Raw genomic sequence first — 17,788 nt, 5'->3', positions numbered from 1 at the left:
GATTTATTCCCTTGTTGTGAGACTCAAGGGGTTTTGGGTCTTGTGTCCTCAGGGAAGGATTGGGGAGTCAGAATGTCCCAAAACACATACTTGTGGGTGTGGCAGCCTATCAGATCTAAGCTGGTAATTAAGCTTAGAGGAATTCATGCTGGTACCCCATCTTTTAGACTCTAAGGTTCAGAGTGGGGTTTTATACCATGACAGATACATCAGTAGCTGTCGAGATGGTTGTTTCTTATGGATGCTGTCTTCCAGATACGCCTAGTGAATGGATCATAACCAATTTCCCAGTATTGCCATGTCAGGATGTAGTATCGTACCCCAGACCCTGAACAAGATGGTTTGAATAACATGTGCTTCACTTAGGATGCAGTGTCGCTAATCATTAATGACTGGTACTACCAGGGAATTGCTTTACCCATTTGTACTTACTAGTGTCACATATATATATTTTTTACCACTTTGTTTTTAACTTGACTTCAGTTGTTTGCTGCATTCTTTGAGATGTTATCTGTGTGTGGTTAAAGTTTAGCAATGCTTGCACATTGTAAATGAGGTACAGCAAGAATAACAGTACAGCAAAGTACAGTTGTTTTTACAAGGTAGAGAAAGTTTTAATTAACTAATGTGAGTTTAGCTGATTGCCACTTAATTGTCCATATATGGTAAGTTGAGATGTATTTGACCAGTCTCTTTTTTATAAAGCACTTCATTTCCTTTTCTTTGATGCTTGAGGCTCCTCCTCACTCTATACTGATATCTTCTGGTGTTTTGTGTGTGTATCTTAGTGTCTTTGGTCTGTAGGATTTCATTGCATGTTTCTTCCTACTATATTTTTAAGTCATATGACCTCTTTTGCTAGCAACCAGCACATCCGTATTATAAACTCTCAGGGGAGTTTTCGGGAGGGTTTAAAGGGGGAAATCCTAACACATAGCTTTCTGCCATGTTAGATCGTGAGTCCTACGGAGGGCAGCTCACTTTCTTAGCAGAGCTGTGGTTGGGGATCTCCAGTGTTGACAGATGTTCTGTTGCTTGTGTGTGTTCTCCCTGTGTGCTGTCGTAGCTCTGCGCAGACAGATGGCACAGCAGACCTCGAGTGAACCACCCAATAAATTCTCAGGGTCGGTTTTCAGCAAAGACACTTTGTCAGGTTTATTAGCACTGTGCTTCGTTGACAATGGTTACAGGAACACTCACACATGTATGCTCATGACAATGGACTGGCTCAGTGAATGGCAAGACTTTCCATTCTCCCGTGGGCCAGATAAACATATTTCCTCTGAGATACATCTTTATACATAGATACAAACAAGCTACATATTCCCCTGACATATCAGAGTGCCATCCTCTATCGCAGGCATGCACAACATACGGCCCATGGGCCACATGCAGCCCACGGAAGCTCACTGTGTGGCCTGAAGCCAGATTCAAAAGGCTCTGGGCTGCCGGCAGTGGAGGGGAGCCCAGAGCCCTTTAAATCTCAGCAGCAACCGGGATTCAAAGGAGCTGGAGCCCCGGGCCCTTTAAATTGCCACCAGAGCACCACTGCTGGAGCCCTGGGGTAGGGCTGTGGTCTCTGGGGGCTATTTAAAAAGTCCAGGGTTCACGTCGCTTCCCCAGGGTTCCCATGGCTATTTAAAGGGCTGGGGCAATAGAAGAAGGGGAGCCCGGGCCCTTTACCCCCAGAGCCCTAGGGTAGTGCCGCCCCGGTCCTTTAAATAGCCCCCGGAGCCCCACCACTTCCTCAGGGCTCCTGCAGCTATTTACAGGGCTGGGGCAGTGGAAGCAGGGGAGACCCGGGCCCTTTAAATAGCCACTGAGCCCCTGATCGCTGCTGCTACCCTGGTGGGGGAGGGAGGCGGAGGGTGCACTCACCATACAGGATGGGCTGTACCCCCTGCCCACAGCCAACCTCTGCTGAACCCCTTGCCCGCACCAGCCCCACACCTCCTGCCCTGTCTGCAGCAGTTCCTGTCTGCAGCCAGCTCTGCACCCCCTGCCTTGCCTCCAGCCCTGCACCAGCCCCTGTCTCCAGCCAGCCCCTGCTGCATCGCTTGCCCTGCCCACACCAGCCCTGCACCCCCTGCCCTGTATCCAGTCAACCCCTGCCGCACGCCCCTGCCTGAAGCCAGCCAGTCCCACACTCCTCTGTCTCCAGCCCTGCCAACCCCTACTGCACCCCCTGTGGCCCTGCCTGAAGCCAGCCAGCCCACCCCACACGCCCTGTCTCCAGCCTGCCCCACACCCCTTGCCCAGCCTGCAGCCAGACCCTACCTCAAGCCCCTCCACCTCCCCCTCCAGCACCCACGTCACTGGGTGCCCTGCAGGTCCCAGGGCAGTAACCCGCACACCTGCTTCAATGGGTGGCAGGACAGCTGGGACCCAGCGTGGCACCCTAGCACACTCTCAGGGAGTGGCGGAGCCATTTCTAGCTTCAGACCCATCTTTTTAAAAAAGAACTTAGGTAGGTTTAACATACATCTATATTTTCCCAACACGTGAGGCTTTTTGCTCTAAATCGCGTCGGAGGAAATAGGACGTATGTAACCCTATTGGTACAAACATAATACCTACTGTGGCAGAACTTTTCATAGGGAACCGGTTACTAAGAAATGAAAGGCTTTATTTTTTTAACATTTTTTTCCAGTCATCCTGCCGGGGCTCGCCCTAAATATTCGAATTTGGGCCTCCGCACTTCCTAAACTGCCTGCCAGCTGCGGATGGGATTCAAAGACTTGGGCGGCATTGTGGGAGCAGCGCCCTTTTAATCTCAGCCACGGCCTGGATTCAAAGCTCTGGGCTACCCGCAGAGTTTCCCGGCCGTGGCTGAGATTTAAAGGGCTCAGGGCTCCCACGCCACAAGGCAACCCAGAGCCTTTGATCTGACAGCGGCTCCCGGATGGGCTGGGCTGGGATTAAGGTGCTCGGGCTCCCTAGAGTCAGAAGGATCTGGCCCTTTAAATCCCTGCCCACCACGCAAAGCTCTGGGTTCGCCAGCTGCCGGACCCCGGGCCTTTAATTTGACGCTGACAGCTCCCAGCACGTCTTCGCTGGGGCCCCTGGTTGATTTAAAATCAAGTTCACCTCCCCAACCCACTTCCTTTCTGGCCCACAGCTGTTTTGGTGGGCGGTGCTGGGGAAGGAGTGTTGTTTCTGCAGGGTGGCAGTGCTTGTGCAGAGTGTTTCCAACGGCTGGGAGGTCCGGAGGGCAGGGGGTTTGCGCGTGAGGTTTCAGCCCTCAGCTGTTTCTGTGAGTAATGTGGCCTCACCGCTTTACGAGTTGTGTAGGCCTGCTCTAACGTTGAGGATGCCACCGATTGACATATCCAAGGCCCCCCATACCTGTACATGTTGGTTTCATCAAACTCTCATCCATCGTGCTGTGTTCTCTGCCCTTCTCCTTAAAAGCATCAGATCTTCCTTATCCTTGCCAGTGGTTTATTAACAATGAGCGACGACATGCGGTACTGATAAATGTGCCTGTATTGCAAGGATTTGGATTTACAGTAACTGGCAAGCCATAAGCTAAGTTCTAGAGAGATTTCAGCTCATAAGGACAATTGTGGCACTGGTGGAGAACCTGAACTCTTCCCAAAACCCCTTGGTGATGTGTCCTGTCATTAGCACACCCCCCTTTGAAAAGGTGTTCTGGGCCCCTCCTGCAGCTCGGCAGTAAGAGGGAATAGGACGTGCTTTCAGAGAGTGAAGGATGTGGAGATCATTGCCTGGCCAAACAGAGCCCTGCTGGGGCTGCCCCGTCTGATCCTGACCCCTACCCACTTCCATGAGCACTCGGACCGTTCTAGCACTGGAGATAGACTCACCCCTTGCATCCAAATTTCCATCATCACCAAGCTGGATCAGAGGATGGTTGTCTGGGTCCATACGGAGCCAGCGGCAGGCATTTGTAGCTTCTGGGTTACGGCCCTTTTATAGAAGTGCTATGACCTTGCTTAGCTTGCATGTGCATGTCTCCTGCTGCACATAAGGGGAACCTCTGACCCGTGTCCACGGAATCAGTGACTCTGTGAGCCTGCCACTGTTATCTCTGGTTGGCTGTGGTGTAACCCTGTTCCTTAGAACAGGAGTCTCTGTAGCTCAGTGCAGAGAAACAGCTCCTGCCACTGATGCCCTGTGTGACCAGAAATGGCCACTAACTTACCTTCAGTACCTTCATTTGTGTGCTCTTTGCTTGAGATGTGCCAGCCAGCAGCACCATCTTTGGGGATTTTATTGGAAGTTTTGCAATATTTCATGTCTTCTGAAAGCCAATTCTGGGATGAACACTGCATAGAATCTCATTTTTCAGATTTCTTTAAAAGTTTATTAAAACAGTGGTTGCAGAAAAACTAGAAAACCTGAAGCAGATGAACCCCAAGGCCTCAAAAAACAAAGTCATAGGTTGTATTATTTAAATCTCATATTTTAACACAATCTTATGATTTTTGGAGTGTGAATCATAATTTTTAAATGGGGCTTGGAGATACCGCTACTTAGTTGAAAATATTGAAGAGCAAATTGCAGCAATTTTTAAAGTATTTCATAAGCAGGAAGCCTGCCTGTCAAAGTATTTTTCTCCAGTTTGAACTTTAGTGTCCAAAAGTGGGGACCTGCATGGACTCTTCTAAGCTTAATTCCTAGCTTAGATCTGATAGTGCTGCCACCAGCCAAAATATAGTTTTTGCACACTTTCTGTTCCCCAAAACCTTCCTTGGGGAACCCAAGCCCAAACCTCTTGGTCTTAAAACCAGGAGAAATAATCATCCCCCTTCTTTCCCCCTCCCAGACTTCTCCTCCCTGGGTTATCCTGAGAGGCTACACTGATCCAAACTCCTTGGATATTAAACAGAGAGGAATTAACCTTCCCCCTCCCTTTCCCCCCACCAATCCCTTGTGAGTTCAGACCCAATCCCCTTGGGTTTTAAACAAGGAAAAAATCAATCAGGTTCTTAAAAAGAAAGCTTTTATTAAAGAAAGAAAAGTAAAATTATCTCTAAAAATCAAGGATGGAAAATGTTTACAGGATATTCAGCTCATATAGACTAGAGGGACTTCCCCTCTTAGTCTGAGATTCAAGTTACGGCAAAAAGAGGTAAATCTTCCAGAAAATTCACATTCACAAGTTAAGAAAACAAACATATGACTAATCCACCTTTTCTAGCTAGTACTTACTATTTTGAACATGAGAGACGTTTTCAGAAAGATTGGGGAAAGAACTGGTTGCACGTCTGGTCCCTCTTAGCCCAAGAGCGAACAACGACCAAAAAAAAAAAAAAACCAGCACAAACAAAGACTTCCCTCCACCAAGATTTGAAAGTATCTTGTCCCCCCATTGGTCCTCTGGTGGTGTCAGTCAAGTTCACTGAGCTTTTTAACCCTTTAAGGTTAAAGAGTCATTAACCCTTAAACCAACTGTTTATGACACTGGTCAAACCAATCAGTGGGGCCACTGGCTGATTGAGGTGCTAAATGAGCACTCAAGGAAGATGAGGCTGCTGCGTACGGGCTAAAGGAATTCTTTGCATTGGTCTTCATTGCAGAGGATGTGAAGGAGATTCCCACACTTGAGCCATTCTTTTTAGGTGACAAATCTGAGGAAATGTCCCAGACAGAGGTGTTACTAGAGGAGGCTGTGATGTTTCATCCCATATTCATCACAGTGATATTATGATGACACGATTATGAGGGGCATTGCTTGCACATGATGGCATATATCACATTGCCTATCCTGAAGGACGATCCTTCACTCTCACTGACCTTGGGAGACAGGTCAGTCCTCCCTTACAGACACACCCTAAACCTGAAGCAAACACTCACCAGCAACGACACACCACACAACAGAAACACTAACTCAGGAACGAAACTCTGCAACAAACCTCGGTGCCTAATATGTCTGCATATGTATTCAAGGGACACCATCATAGGACCTAACCACATCAGCCGCACCATCAGGGGCTTGGTCACCTGCACATCTACCAGTGTGATATATGCCATCATGTGCCAGCAATGCCCCTCTGCCATGTACATTGGCCAAACCGAACAGTCTCTATGCAAAAGAATAAATGGACATAAATCTGACATCAGGAATTATAACATTCAAAAAACAGTAGGAGAACACTTCAATCTGTCTGGTTACTCAATAACAGACTTAAAAGTGGTAATTCTTCAACAAAGAAACTTCAAAATACAGACTCCAATGAGAAACTGCAGAACTGGAATGATTTCCAAACTGGGCACCATCAAATTAGGCCTGTATATAGGTAGAGTGGATGGGTAACTACAGAAACTAAATCAATATGTTAGTCTCGAAGGTGCCACAAGTACTTCTAGTCATTTTTACAAAAACTAATTTCCCCTTGCTAAATACTTACCACTTCTTTTTAACTGCTTCAAATGAGCCATCTTGTTTACTTTGGCCTCCTTAACTTTACAAAGTGATTTCCACTCCTTCTTGTCAACTGTTGAGAATAATCCACCTCCACCTTAATAGAATTGGCTCGTTAGCATTGACCTCCCCACCCACCTACTTGGTAAGGCAACTCCCATCTTTTCATATGCTGTGTATTTTTACCATCCTAATGTACCCTCCACTCCATGCACTGAATGAAGTAGGTTTTAGCCCACAAAAGCTTATGCCCAAATGTTGTGTTTTTGGTTGTCGTGGTAATAGAATCTTGTGTTGCTATGACAACTGAGTTAGATTATTAGGGGATAGCCAAGCCAGTTTTGCCTGGCTGTTCATTAGTTCTGTGAGTGGCAATAAAAAGGCTGCTTCAAGGTTTACAGCTCTCTGTGTCTCCAGTGATTTCTTCCTAAAACTGTTGCCCCCAAGGATACAACACCAAATAAGTTTTTTAGGCTCTAAAATTCCACAAGGACTCCTCATTGTTTTTGCTGATACAGATTAACACGGCTACCGCTCTGAAACTTTTCCATAGACACCTCACAAGAGATGTTTGTACGAGATCTATTATAACGGTGTCATAATGATACCACTATGATGAATATGGGAGGCAATGTCCCAACTACTTCCTCAGCTGCCCTGGAACCTGCAAGGCAAATATGAAACCTGAGGTCCTTTGTGAAGAGACAAGCTTTTCTGGAAATGGCTCGGGGTCTCACGAGAGGAGGCGCAGCGTTGTTTGGGGAGACTCCAGCCAACCCGGCGCAACCCGGTGCTCCTCCAACCATGGTCAGGGCTTTAGATATGGGGGCTGTGAGCTTCTCCAGGGTGCTCACCACTAAGGCTGGGGGGGAGGGAGAAAGGCAGAAGCAGAGGCTCTGGCACGCTAGCCTCCCCAAAAGTGGGCTGTACTCACTGCCCATTTTGGAAACAATTAGGAAAGGGATAGAAAATGAGAGTGAAATAGATGCCTCTATATAAATGCATAGTACGCCCGCACCTTGAATACTTTGTGCAGGTCTGGTTGCCCCATCTCAAAAAAGATACTTTAAAATTAGAAAAAGTACAGAGAAGGGTGGCAAAAATGTTTAGGGGTATGGAACAGCTTCCATTGGATGAGAGGTTACAAATACTGGGACTTTTCAACTTGGACAAGAGATGACTAAGCAGCAATATGATAGAGGTCTATCAAACACATAACATAACAACCGGGATCACCTGTGAAATTAATATGCATCAGGTTTAAAAGGAAGAAAAGGTCGCATTTCTTCACACAGTGCGCAATGCAAAGTCAGCCTGATGGACTCACTGCCAGGGGATGTTGCGAAGGCCAAAAGTATGACTGAGTCCAAAAAAAGAACTAGGTTATTTCATGGACGAGAGCTTCATTAGTGGCTGTAAAACAAGATGGTCAGAACGCAACCCCATGGTCTGGGTGTGTCTAAGTGTCAGACTGTCAGAAGATGGGAGTAGAGGAGGGAGGATGAATCACTCAATAATTACCCCCTTCTCTTCTTTCCTCTGAATTACCTGAACTGTTCACAGACATAAGATAGGGCAATGGGCTAGGTGGACCAAACCTTTACCAGGAGTTCCTCTGTTATAGAGCTCAAGTAGCCATCTTAGCAGACTTCCATGGTAGGGTGACCATACATACCATTTTGGTAGGGACAATCCCCCTTTTTTAAGCAGGGTCCAAGCCGACTCCACTTTTTTTTTTTTTATGATCTAAAGGAGGTTGTTTGCCCTGTTTGCTCTTGCAGACTTGATCAGCCGGCAAGAGCAAACAGGCCAAATGCCCACTTCTATCATGAAAGTAAGGAAGTGGGGAGCGGAGGAACGTTTGGGGCAGGCGAGTGCAGATGCCAGCTCCAAGCCGGGAGTGAGGGAGTGCTGGGAGGCAGGAGGCAGTGTTGCAGCCGAAGGTGACAGCTTCCTGAAATTGAGGGGGCCTCTACTGGGTTCCAGTGATGGGCGACAGCTTTGCACAGAAGTGGGGGGACTAGGGTGAGAAACTGTGTGTCTCCTGTTTTCTCTTTGGGAAATATGCTCACTGTAAGGGTGCTCATTGTGGAAGGTTGATGGGGGGCTTGTGCAGCCACTTAGGGGTGTGGTTCTGTAGAACTAGAGAGAGAGTTTCATGGTTTGAGCTAGAGTTTCATGGTTTGTGTTGGAAAACAGAGTGCCTCCCCCCTACAATTTTGACCCAATGATGCTGCGCTGCTGCAACTACCTGAATTGCCAAGAGAAATTGGAGGTGTTTCATCTTCCTCTTCCTCATAACATAAACGAAGGTTGCACTGACGGAGTCTATGGCTGGACTTGAGGCATAGAAATGTCAAAATATCTGAACCAGTCTAGGGCTGGGGTATTGTGCCCATCAGCTACTCTAATCTGTCCTTCCATGTCTGTGCAGTTCCCTCCACCCTGTACAATTCATGCTTCAGCAGATCCTGCAGTTGGGGCTACTGTGACAGGCCCTGGTAGCACATCTCTGATGAACATGTGCTAGCAGGGAGTTGGAGAGCATCCTAGAGAAGTTGTGGAGGCCCAGAGATTGTGGGTGGGGGGACTTAGCTACCAGTGGATCGCTGAGATCTGTGCCAAAGTTTGGTGAGTCCTGAATCCTGGGTCCTTTTTTTCATTCCTCAGGAGAAGGGAAGGGACCTCCCCTCCTGGAACGATTGAAGGGAAATTTCCAGGAACAGAGCGTTGTGGCATATCCCTTCCCTGGCCTGCACCCTGGTTTAGTAATAAAGGAAAGGGGGCCATCAAGAAGAAATATGTTCCTACATTATTATAATTATATTTTATTTTATTTCAGCAAGATCACAGCTGTGACAGGTTCATTGCTACCCCTCGGACATTTCCAAGGTAGCCAGGTGACTAATCGAAATCATATGAACAGTGATGACAAGCCTGGATTCAGGAATAGAGCCTGCAGCAGAGCTTGCGCTGCAGTCTAGGTGGGTAGGATCACCACACGTCCCCTGTGATTTGTCTTTCTGCATTTTGCCTTTGGCCATGATGGGGGTTAAAGCTGGTGCACACTAAGCCAAGCAGCTGAAGTTCCCTCATGGCCAAGTGGCCCCCAAGGGAATGTCCAGGCATGCTTCATAAGCAGAGATGCCTTCCTGTCTGAACAGATACTGCCTGCTACCTCTCCGATGACTCTTTTTCCGTTAGGCTAAAGACCTCTGGTGTCAGCAGCTCCTCGTCTAGCAGGAATTGGGTATTTTGGAAGGTTTTGCTCTCTTTAAAACATGAAGTGAAGGGGAAAGGCTGGAAACTGTTTCCCTTTGCAGATGATCTGTGCAGCAGCAGCAAACTCAGCTGGTCTGTTGGTGTGATACAGAGACAGGGGCTGGAGGGCAGGAGCACTTGGTCACTTGGCAACCCCTCACCTACACCTACCCATGAACCAAGGTGGGTTATTCAAGCTACACAGAAATCTAACATTCAAAGTGAGTTCGAAGTGTTAAAACTCCAGTACCCTGGGTTAGGATTTGTCAATTTGTCTCATTTCTAGAGGAGCAGTGTGTTCTGGGTCTGATCCTGAAACCCCATGGAATATTAGTGACTAGTTCACAAATTACCTCAGGTTTATTTGTTCCAGGAAATATAATCAGTGAATACATATAAAATTATTTTATTCTCTGGTTCAATTGTGAAGGCAGGAATTCAGATCTGCACTGCTCTGTGGTAACAGGTCCAATAGGGCATATTTCTGTTCCTTGATTAGCTGAGGGCTCCAGCATTTCTGCATTGTATATATGCCTCAGAGTTACAGGGCTACCTACATCTCTACCCTTCCTCTGATCTCCAAGTGCCAGATGTCCGGCATAATAGCTTTCCCTCTCATTGAATGAAATCCCACGATCATCCCACCCTCAGACAGGGACCTTGTCTACTGCACACTGTGGGTCGAATGTGTTTTCCCTGCAGCTCCAAGTGTGTTAGGCACATGTATTTCTTCCCTTGTGAGCATGTGACTAGTGACAAGTGATCAGCCAGCCTTCTTGTACCCAAATACTGTTTCATTTGAAGAGTAGGAAGAAAGCATAACCTGAGAGAATGAGATAATTTTAATACAACAGCCTGTACATGTTTCTAACCCCAAACCTTCTCTCTCTGACGGGGACTCAGGCAGGACGAGGGCCTTCAGACTTCCCCAGTGATGACTGTGCCTGTCAGTATGAAGAAATTCTCAGCAACAGATTCCACACCTCTGCCCAGATTCCCAGCACTGGCAAAACAAACTGTGTAATGTGCCTGGAGCCCAGAAATAGGCTCTTCCCAGCTTGTAGTTACGGAGTGAGTGATCTTTCAGCTTCCCTGAAGAGCTTACTGACAGAAGGCTTTATTTCAGCTGTTGCTTCCCTTTCTGCTTGTTTTCCAGCATCCCCTTACTAAACTAAGATGAACCATACTGGTTACACCCAGTACAGCCATAACAGAAACAGTCAACACAATGTAGCAATTAAGCTACTATCCTAAGAACTGGGTTTAACACACCCATTCATAATGACAGCTCAGCTCCATGTTTGCTACAATGCTGTTCCCAGGTGCTACAGATTTTATGAACACAGGACAAAGACAGTCAGAGAGTGAGCAATAGGTGACTTTTCTATGTGAAATGAAGTTCCATTTCCATGAATACTCCTGCATTTGACTTTGAAATCCACTAACTGAAAACCTTCATCGTGCCTGATAAACAAGTGCTGGAGTTACTATGTACTAGAGAGTGAGAGTTCAGAGAATGAATATTTTCTATACTGATCCCAATGGGTGTTACTGCTCCGAATACAGGCTGCATTCTGACAGAACAGAAGCTGAGGAGAACCAGTCAGCTATTAAACCAGGGACAGAGGAGCTACTAGACTTTAGTCTGCTGACAAGTGACTGAATGAGTGCTGGGACACTGCAATCTTTTCAGGTTTGGAAGATATCCCAATGACAGATGTTACATTTTAAGTTCCACTGTAACCCAAGAAATCATTTCTGAAAGTGTATCAGAGGGGAAAGAATGGACTGACACGTGTACGCTAAAGTACAGATGTGTAAATGTTATGCCAAAACTTTTCATTGTAATACAGATATTATAAACCAAACATTCATGACATGCCTGTATACTGAAAGTCAGAAGCAGTGGTAACTGGACTGCTTAATGGCTTTTGCTTTAGAAAGTATTTCAGTAGTACTCTAAATATTGTTGGCAATAGGTTTGAGCTCTTACTTCTTTGTTCAGTGAACAGCTGTATGATACTGTCTCCTGGGAAATGATCAGAAGCTGTTTCTAACACTTCCATTTGGGTTCATGCCCAGGTATTGCAGAGGGATAATGTTCAAGTCTTTTGAAAAGGTCATGAGATAATAGAACGATTGGTCTGTGTTTCAACCAAGAGTCAAGGTGAGGTGCAGAAAAGGGGAGTGTTACAGTGGTTGTATATAATTTTCACCTATCACCTCTTACATGCACATGGCTGAAATAACTTGCATGCTCAAGTGGATATTAGTGCAAACCTGGTTTTCCACTATTCACTCATGTGTGATGCCAGCCCCTCCCGGACCCAACTGAAGTAACTGTCTGTGTCATCTTGTAACTTTTCAGATATTTACGGACCCTTGCATGGAGAGAGGATGCAGGACCTGTAAGGATGAAGAGAAGCTTGTATGGTGAATGGACTGTGTGGATTCAGTCAACATTGTTGAGGCAAAGCATTTCAGCTCCTCTTGAAGGGACTCTTGGGGGTCAAAGTGTATCACCTGGTGCATTTGGTAAGGGAAGTTATTAGAGCCCTGTTCTGAACCAATTAACCCATGTAAATCTGGATTGATACCATTAAGACAATCTTGAATTCAGAATCAGGCCACTAAATATTGAGCTGAATGGAGCACATGTCCGATCCAGTCTGGCAGTGCCTATCTTCCTGGTGGTGGTAAAAATCCAAGACTATGTAGTTGCTCATTTTCCTTGAGATCCTGGGAGCCTCTAGACTTGCATTGAGAGCAGAAAGATGTCTCCCTAATTATTATCTAGTCTCTTATTATTTCTCCTTTCAGAAACTAAGTTCAAAACTCCCTGTGCCTGCCCAAGACATTATGTCAGCTATCAATGACACCAAATTCAATTCTGCAGTGTTCCTTCTCACTGGGATACCAGGGAAGGAAGACATCCATTTCTGGGTTTCTATCTTCTTCTGTTTAGTGTATGTTATTTCGATAATAGGAAATTCAATCATTCTGTTCACTATAAAAACAGATCCAACCCTCCATGAGCCCATGTACATTTTCCTTTCCATGTTGGCAGTCATAGACCTTGGCTTATTGATAGCCACTATGCCGACGATATTGGGCATATTCTTGTTTAACTCTAGGGAAATCAGCTTTAATGCCTGTTTTACTCAATTGTTCTTTATTCACTCTCTTCAATGCATTGAATCTTCCGTGCTCTTGTTGATGGCCTTTGACCGCTATGTCGCAATCTGTAACCCACTGAGATATGCTTCCATCTTAACCCTGCCGAGAATAGCCAAGATGGGACTGGTGTGTGTGCTAAGAGGAACAGCCATAATATTCCCACTCCCCCTTCTCCTGAAACAGTTCCAATACTGTCGAGTCAATGTCCTGTCTCATTCCTACTGTGCGCACCAGGAAGTCATGAATTTGGCTTGTTCAGACATCACAGTCAACAACGTCTATGGCTTGTGTCTTTCTTACTCTTAATGATGGGGTTGGATTTAACTGCTCATCTTGCTCTCGTATGTAATGATCCTCAAAACAGTGCTGAGCATTGTGTCGCAGACAAAGTGACCTTCGGGGCCTGAACACCTGTGTCTCCACCTCTGTGTCCTCCTGCTCTTCTACACTTCAGATTGCATGTTTGTCTGTGCATACACAGATTCGGGAAACAGCTCGCGACTCACCTGCTTCAGATTCTCCTGGGCTACGTCTACCTTCTGGCTCCCGCCTTTATGACCCAGTTGTGTACAGCATGAAAAGCAAACCTCACCTTATTCAATTGGCCCCAAGCCCTGCCAAGCGAAAGTGCCCAGGCATAATCAGATTGTTTCATCACACTCACTCAGTGAAGGGTCAGTAATCACTTGGGTCATCCAGTTCCAACCCTGGTGACCAGAGGAGATGAAAAACCCAGGACACAGATTCATAGATTTCATAGACCTCTAGGGACTGGAAGGGACCTTGAGAGGTCATCGAGTCCAGTCCCCCTGCCCCATGGCAGGACCAAATACGTCTAGACCAGCCCTGATAGACATTTATCTACACCCTAACTCTTAAATATCTCCAGTGATGGAGATTCCACACCTGCCCTCGGGCAATTCATTCCAGTGTTTAACTACCCTGACTGTTAGCACTTTTTCCCTATGTCCAACCTAAATCTCCCTTGCTGCAGCTTTAAGCCCATAGCTTCTTTTCTATCATTAGAGGCTAAGGTGAACAACGTTCCTTCTCTCTCCTCCTGATGACACTCTTTTAGATACTTGAAAACTGCTATCATGTGCCCTCTCATTCTTCTCTTTTCCAAATTAAACAAATTCAGCGATTCTTTCAGTCTTCCTTCATAGCTCATGTTCTCAAGACCTTTAATCATTCTGTTGCTCTTCTCTGGACCCTTTCCAATTTCTCCACATCTTTCTTGAAATGCGGTGCCCAGAACTGGACACAGAACTCCAGTTGACACCTAACCAGCGCAGAGTAGAGCGGAAGAATGACTTCTCGTGTCTTGTTACAACACAGCTGTTAATGCATCCCAGAATCGGCGCATTTGCTTTTTTTGCAACAGTATCACACTGTTGACTCATATTTCTAGCTTGTGCTCCACTATGACCCCTAGATCTCTTTTCTGCCATACTCCTTCCTAGACAGTCTCTTCCCATTCTGTATGTGTCAAACTGATTGGTTCCTTCCTAGTGGACAGCACTTTGCATTTGTCTTTATTGAAATTTATCCGGTTTACTTTCAGACCCCATTTCTCCAATTTGTCCAGATGCATTTGAATTTTGACCTTGTCCTCCAAAGCAGTTGCAATCCCTCCAGTTTAGTATCGTCCGCAAACTTAATAAGCGTACTTTCTATGCCAACATCTAAGTCGTTGATGAAGACATTGAACAGAGCCGGTCCAAAACAGACCCTGCGGACCCCACTGTTATACCTTTCCAGCAGGATTGGAGCCATTAATAACTACTATCTGAGTACGGTTATCCAGCCAGTTATGCACCCCACCTTATAGTTAGCCCCATCTAAATTTGTAATTTGCCTAGTTTATCGATAAGGATATCATGGGAGACCGTATAAATGCACATTACTAAAGTCTAAGGTATACCACATCCATCGCTTCTCCCTTGTCCACAAGGCTCTTATCTATCAAGAAAGCTATCAGATTTGTTTGACATGATTTGTCCTTTACAAATCCATTGCTGCTATCCTATCACCCTACCACCTTCCAAGTGTTGCAGATGATTTCTTTAATTACTTGCTCCCATTATCTTCCCGGCACAGAAGTTAAAGCTAACTGGTCTGTAGTTTTCCTGGGTTGTTTTTATTTGCCTTTTTTTTTTTTTTTTTTTATAGATGGACACTCTATTTGCCCTTTTGCCAGTCTTCTGAATCTCTCCCGTCTCCCATGACTTTCCAAAGATAATAGCTAGAGGATCAGATACCTCCTCTTTTAACTCCTTCTGAGTATTCTAGGATGCATTTCATCAGCCCTGGTGACTTGCAGGCATCTACTTTTCTAAAGTGATTTTTAACTTGCTCTTTTTTAATTTTATCTTCTAAACCTACCCTCTTCCCATAAAGATTCACCATGTTAGACGGTTCCTTCAGACTTCTCAGTGAAGACCGAAAACACACAGAAGTCATTAGCATCTCTGCCATTTCCAAGTTTCCTGTTACTGTTTCTCTCTTCCTCACTGAGCCAGTGGGCCTACCCTGTCCTTGGTCTTCCTCTTGCTTCTAATGTATTGATAAAAGTCTTCTGTTTCCCTTTTATTCCATAGCTAGTTTGAGCTCATTTTGTGCCTTTGCCTGCTACCTCATCTCCTCTCTATAGAAACGAGGTTTGCCTAGATGGGGTCTAAGGCTTGGAGGAACGGGAAAGAGTTTGCCCGCATTTTGGTGAGTGAGGATGCATCCTTAGGGGATTTTGACCAGGCAGCAGTCAGCATGTACAGAATTGCTCAATGGGTGTGCCGAGCCAAGGGGACCTGGTGGGATGTTGGCCATAAAGAGCCCTATTTGCAGCTGCTGCCTTTCCTCAGATCTCTTTCATACTGTTCAATAAAGAAGGGGATGCTGGATGTTGGCCCTATAACCTAGCTGTCCCTGTCCTGTTTCCTGGATAAACCTCCATTAAGTCATAGAGAAAGTTGAGAGGCTGCTTCTTCAGTCTTCAGTCTTGATTTCCTGTGAGTGGCTCTGGTTTAGTGATCATGAGGCTGGCAGGAGCTGTGGAACAGGGGCTATTCAATGTGCACGGACACCCACCCTTCCCCTCACCCTCAGCAGGTGTTTTTATAACTGAGTCCTGTCAGATTAACACAGGAGAAACCTTTCAGGAACCGCCCCCTACACACAGTTGATGTCTCAGCACCGCACACCTGCTGAGTGCATTCCCCCCTCCACCAAGCAGAGCTGCATGTGTGAATGAGGGTCTAACACACAGGAGTCCTGACAAGAGACTGAGACCCATTTTCCCTCTTTGTCCCCTGTGTTTATGCTGCCCTAGCTGCTTTCCAAGGGATGGGAATGGGAATCAGCTCCCCCAGAGAGGCCCAGATAGCTCCTATCCCAGTCCAGCCCATTCACTGTAGGGTTACCACCTCTTGAAAAGGTGACAGCAGAACATATGCAGGGGCCCTGTCCCCTGTGTGGCCCTGCTCCGTGCTTCCTCTTTCCCTGAGGCACTTCCCTCTCTCTCATTCTTGTCTGAAACCACAATCCCCTGCTTCATCCCCTTCCCCCTTTGCCCCTTCCCCTGCCCCGTCTCTTCCCTGGAACCCCACCACCCGCTCCTCCTCTTTACCTGATGCTCCAATCCCTCTCCAGAACTGAAGTCAGATCCGAGCCATGATAAGAGTTGCTCAGGTTTCCAGAACCTCTATAAGGAGCCCCAGACCCTACTGCTATCCTGGGCAGGTGGCTGGTCCGTCTGAAAGCAGCCCCCATTTTCTATCAGCAAACCCAAGACATATCCCTAGGGATGTTGGAAAGTCCAGGTCTCTCCAGAACTGGAAGAGCAGGGGGTAGAGATTTGAGGGAAGAGATGAGGCAGAGGGTGTGGCAAGCCTGAACCAATGCTAACCGCAGCAGGCAAGGCGGTGGAGTCTCCTGAGTAGAGGAGGATGGGGCTGGAGGGTAGGAGAGTTTGTGTTTTTGAGACAACTGAATTAATGCAATCCCACAAATGGGAGTTTTGTTTTAAGTACCCCAGGCTGACAGTAGGATTGAGGGTTAAACAGAATTGCTAAGCAAGAACCCCCTGTAGTAGCTGCATATCCTGTGCTGCTGGAGGTGGTATCCCAGAAATAGAGTGGTTTTGTGTACTGAATGTGACAAATGTTTTTTAAAGTTTACTTTAAATCCACAATCCCAGTACCAAACAGCTTCTGTGTTCCAGGGTACTCGATATCGCTAAAACGTTTTGTGTGGGGGGTACTGAGATACCCCACAATATTCCATGCTGCTGTAAAAATATGTTTAAAAAATTGTTGCAAAAAAAAAATTGTGACGTATATAAACAATATCTTGCTAGTAAGTAAAAGAGAAAAGGAGCACAAAGGGTTTGTGCAGTAGTTACTGGGTTGTTCCTTAAAAAAACACAATAAACCTAAACAAAAGAAGCAGCTAGTGCATGGGGAAGCTTGAAAAACGGGTTCATGAAAACACCTGCTTTGGTCACTCCAATAATAAGCTCCCTTTCGTGTTGTATCCTAGCCTTAGAAATATCTGTATTGTTAGTATAATCATGCAAATTACCGGTACTGGGGGAGAAACACCTGCTGCATGCTAAACCAAAGCATTGACAGCTCCAAAATGAAAACTAAAACTCTGTAACTAAACTGCTCTTGCTGCTTACTAAACACTACAACATTACAAGTGCAAGCACTTGTCAAAGCAAATAAAGTTATTGTAAAAAACCATCATGCTCTAAAAAAACTTGTATGTCATCACAATTTATCCAAAGGGCATATAAAAATAAATAAACCTATACAATGGATCTTTGTTGTCCTAACAAAAAATGTTCAGTTGGTTACTGGAAAAAAGCCTAAAATATCTGTATGGGGTCTAACCTTAAAAGGTCAAAAACTTATTTATAAACCCTGCAAAAAATCTACAGTGCAGACTGTCTTTAAGGTAACT

General features: G+C 45.9%; 1 protein-coding gene across 1 annotated transcript; it reads left to right on the top strand.

Moving 5' to 3' along the window:
- Window positions 1-12,508: 12,508 nt before the first annotated feature.
- On the top strand, window positions 12,509-13,219 carry LOC116836852 (olfactory receptor 51G2-like). Its single transcript, XM_032800829.2, is given in 1 exon segment — window positions 12,509-13,219. A coding segment is annotated over 1 exon segment (711 nt).
- The last annotated feature ends 4,569 nt before the right edge of the window (window positions 13,220-17,788 follow it).

Source organism: Chelonoidis abingdonii, chromosome 1, assembly GCF_003597395.2.
Source record: "Chelonoidis abingdonii isolate Lonesome George chromosome 1, CheloAbing_2.0, whole genome shotgun sequence".
NCBI lineage: Eukaryota > Metazoa > Chordata > Testudines > Testudinidae > Chelonoidis > Chelonoidis abingdonii.
The sequence above is the reverse complement of the archived record's forward strand: the minus strand, read 5'-3'. Positions and strand labels throughout refer to the sequence as shown.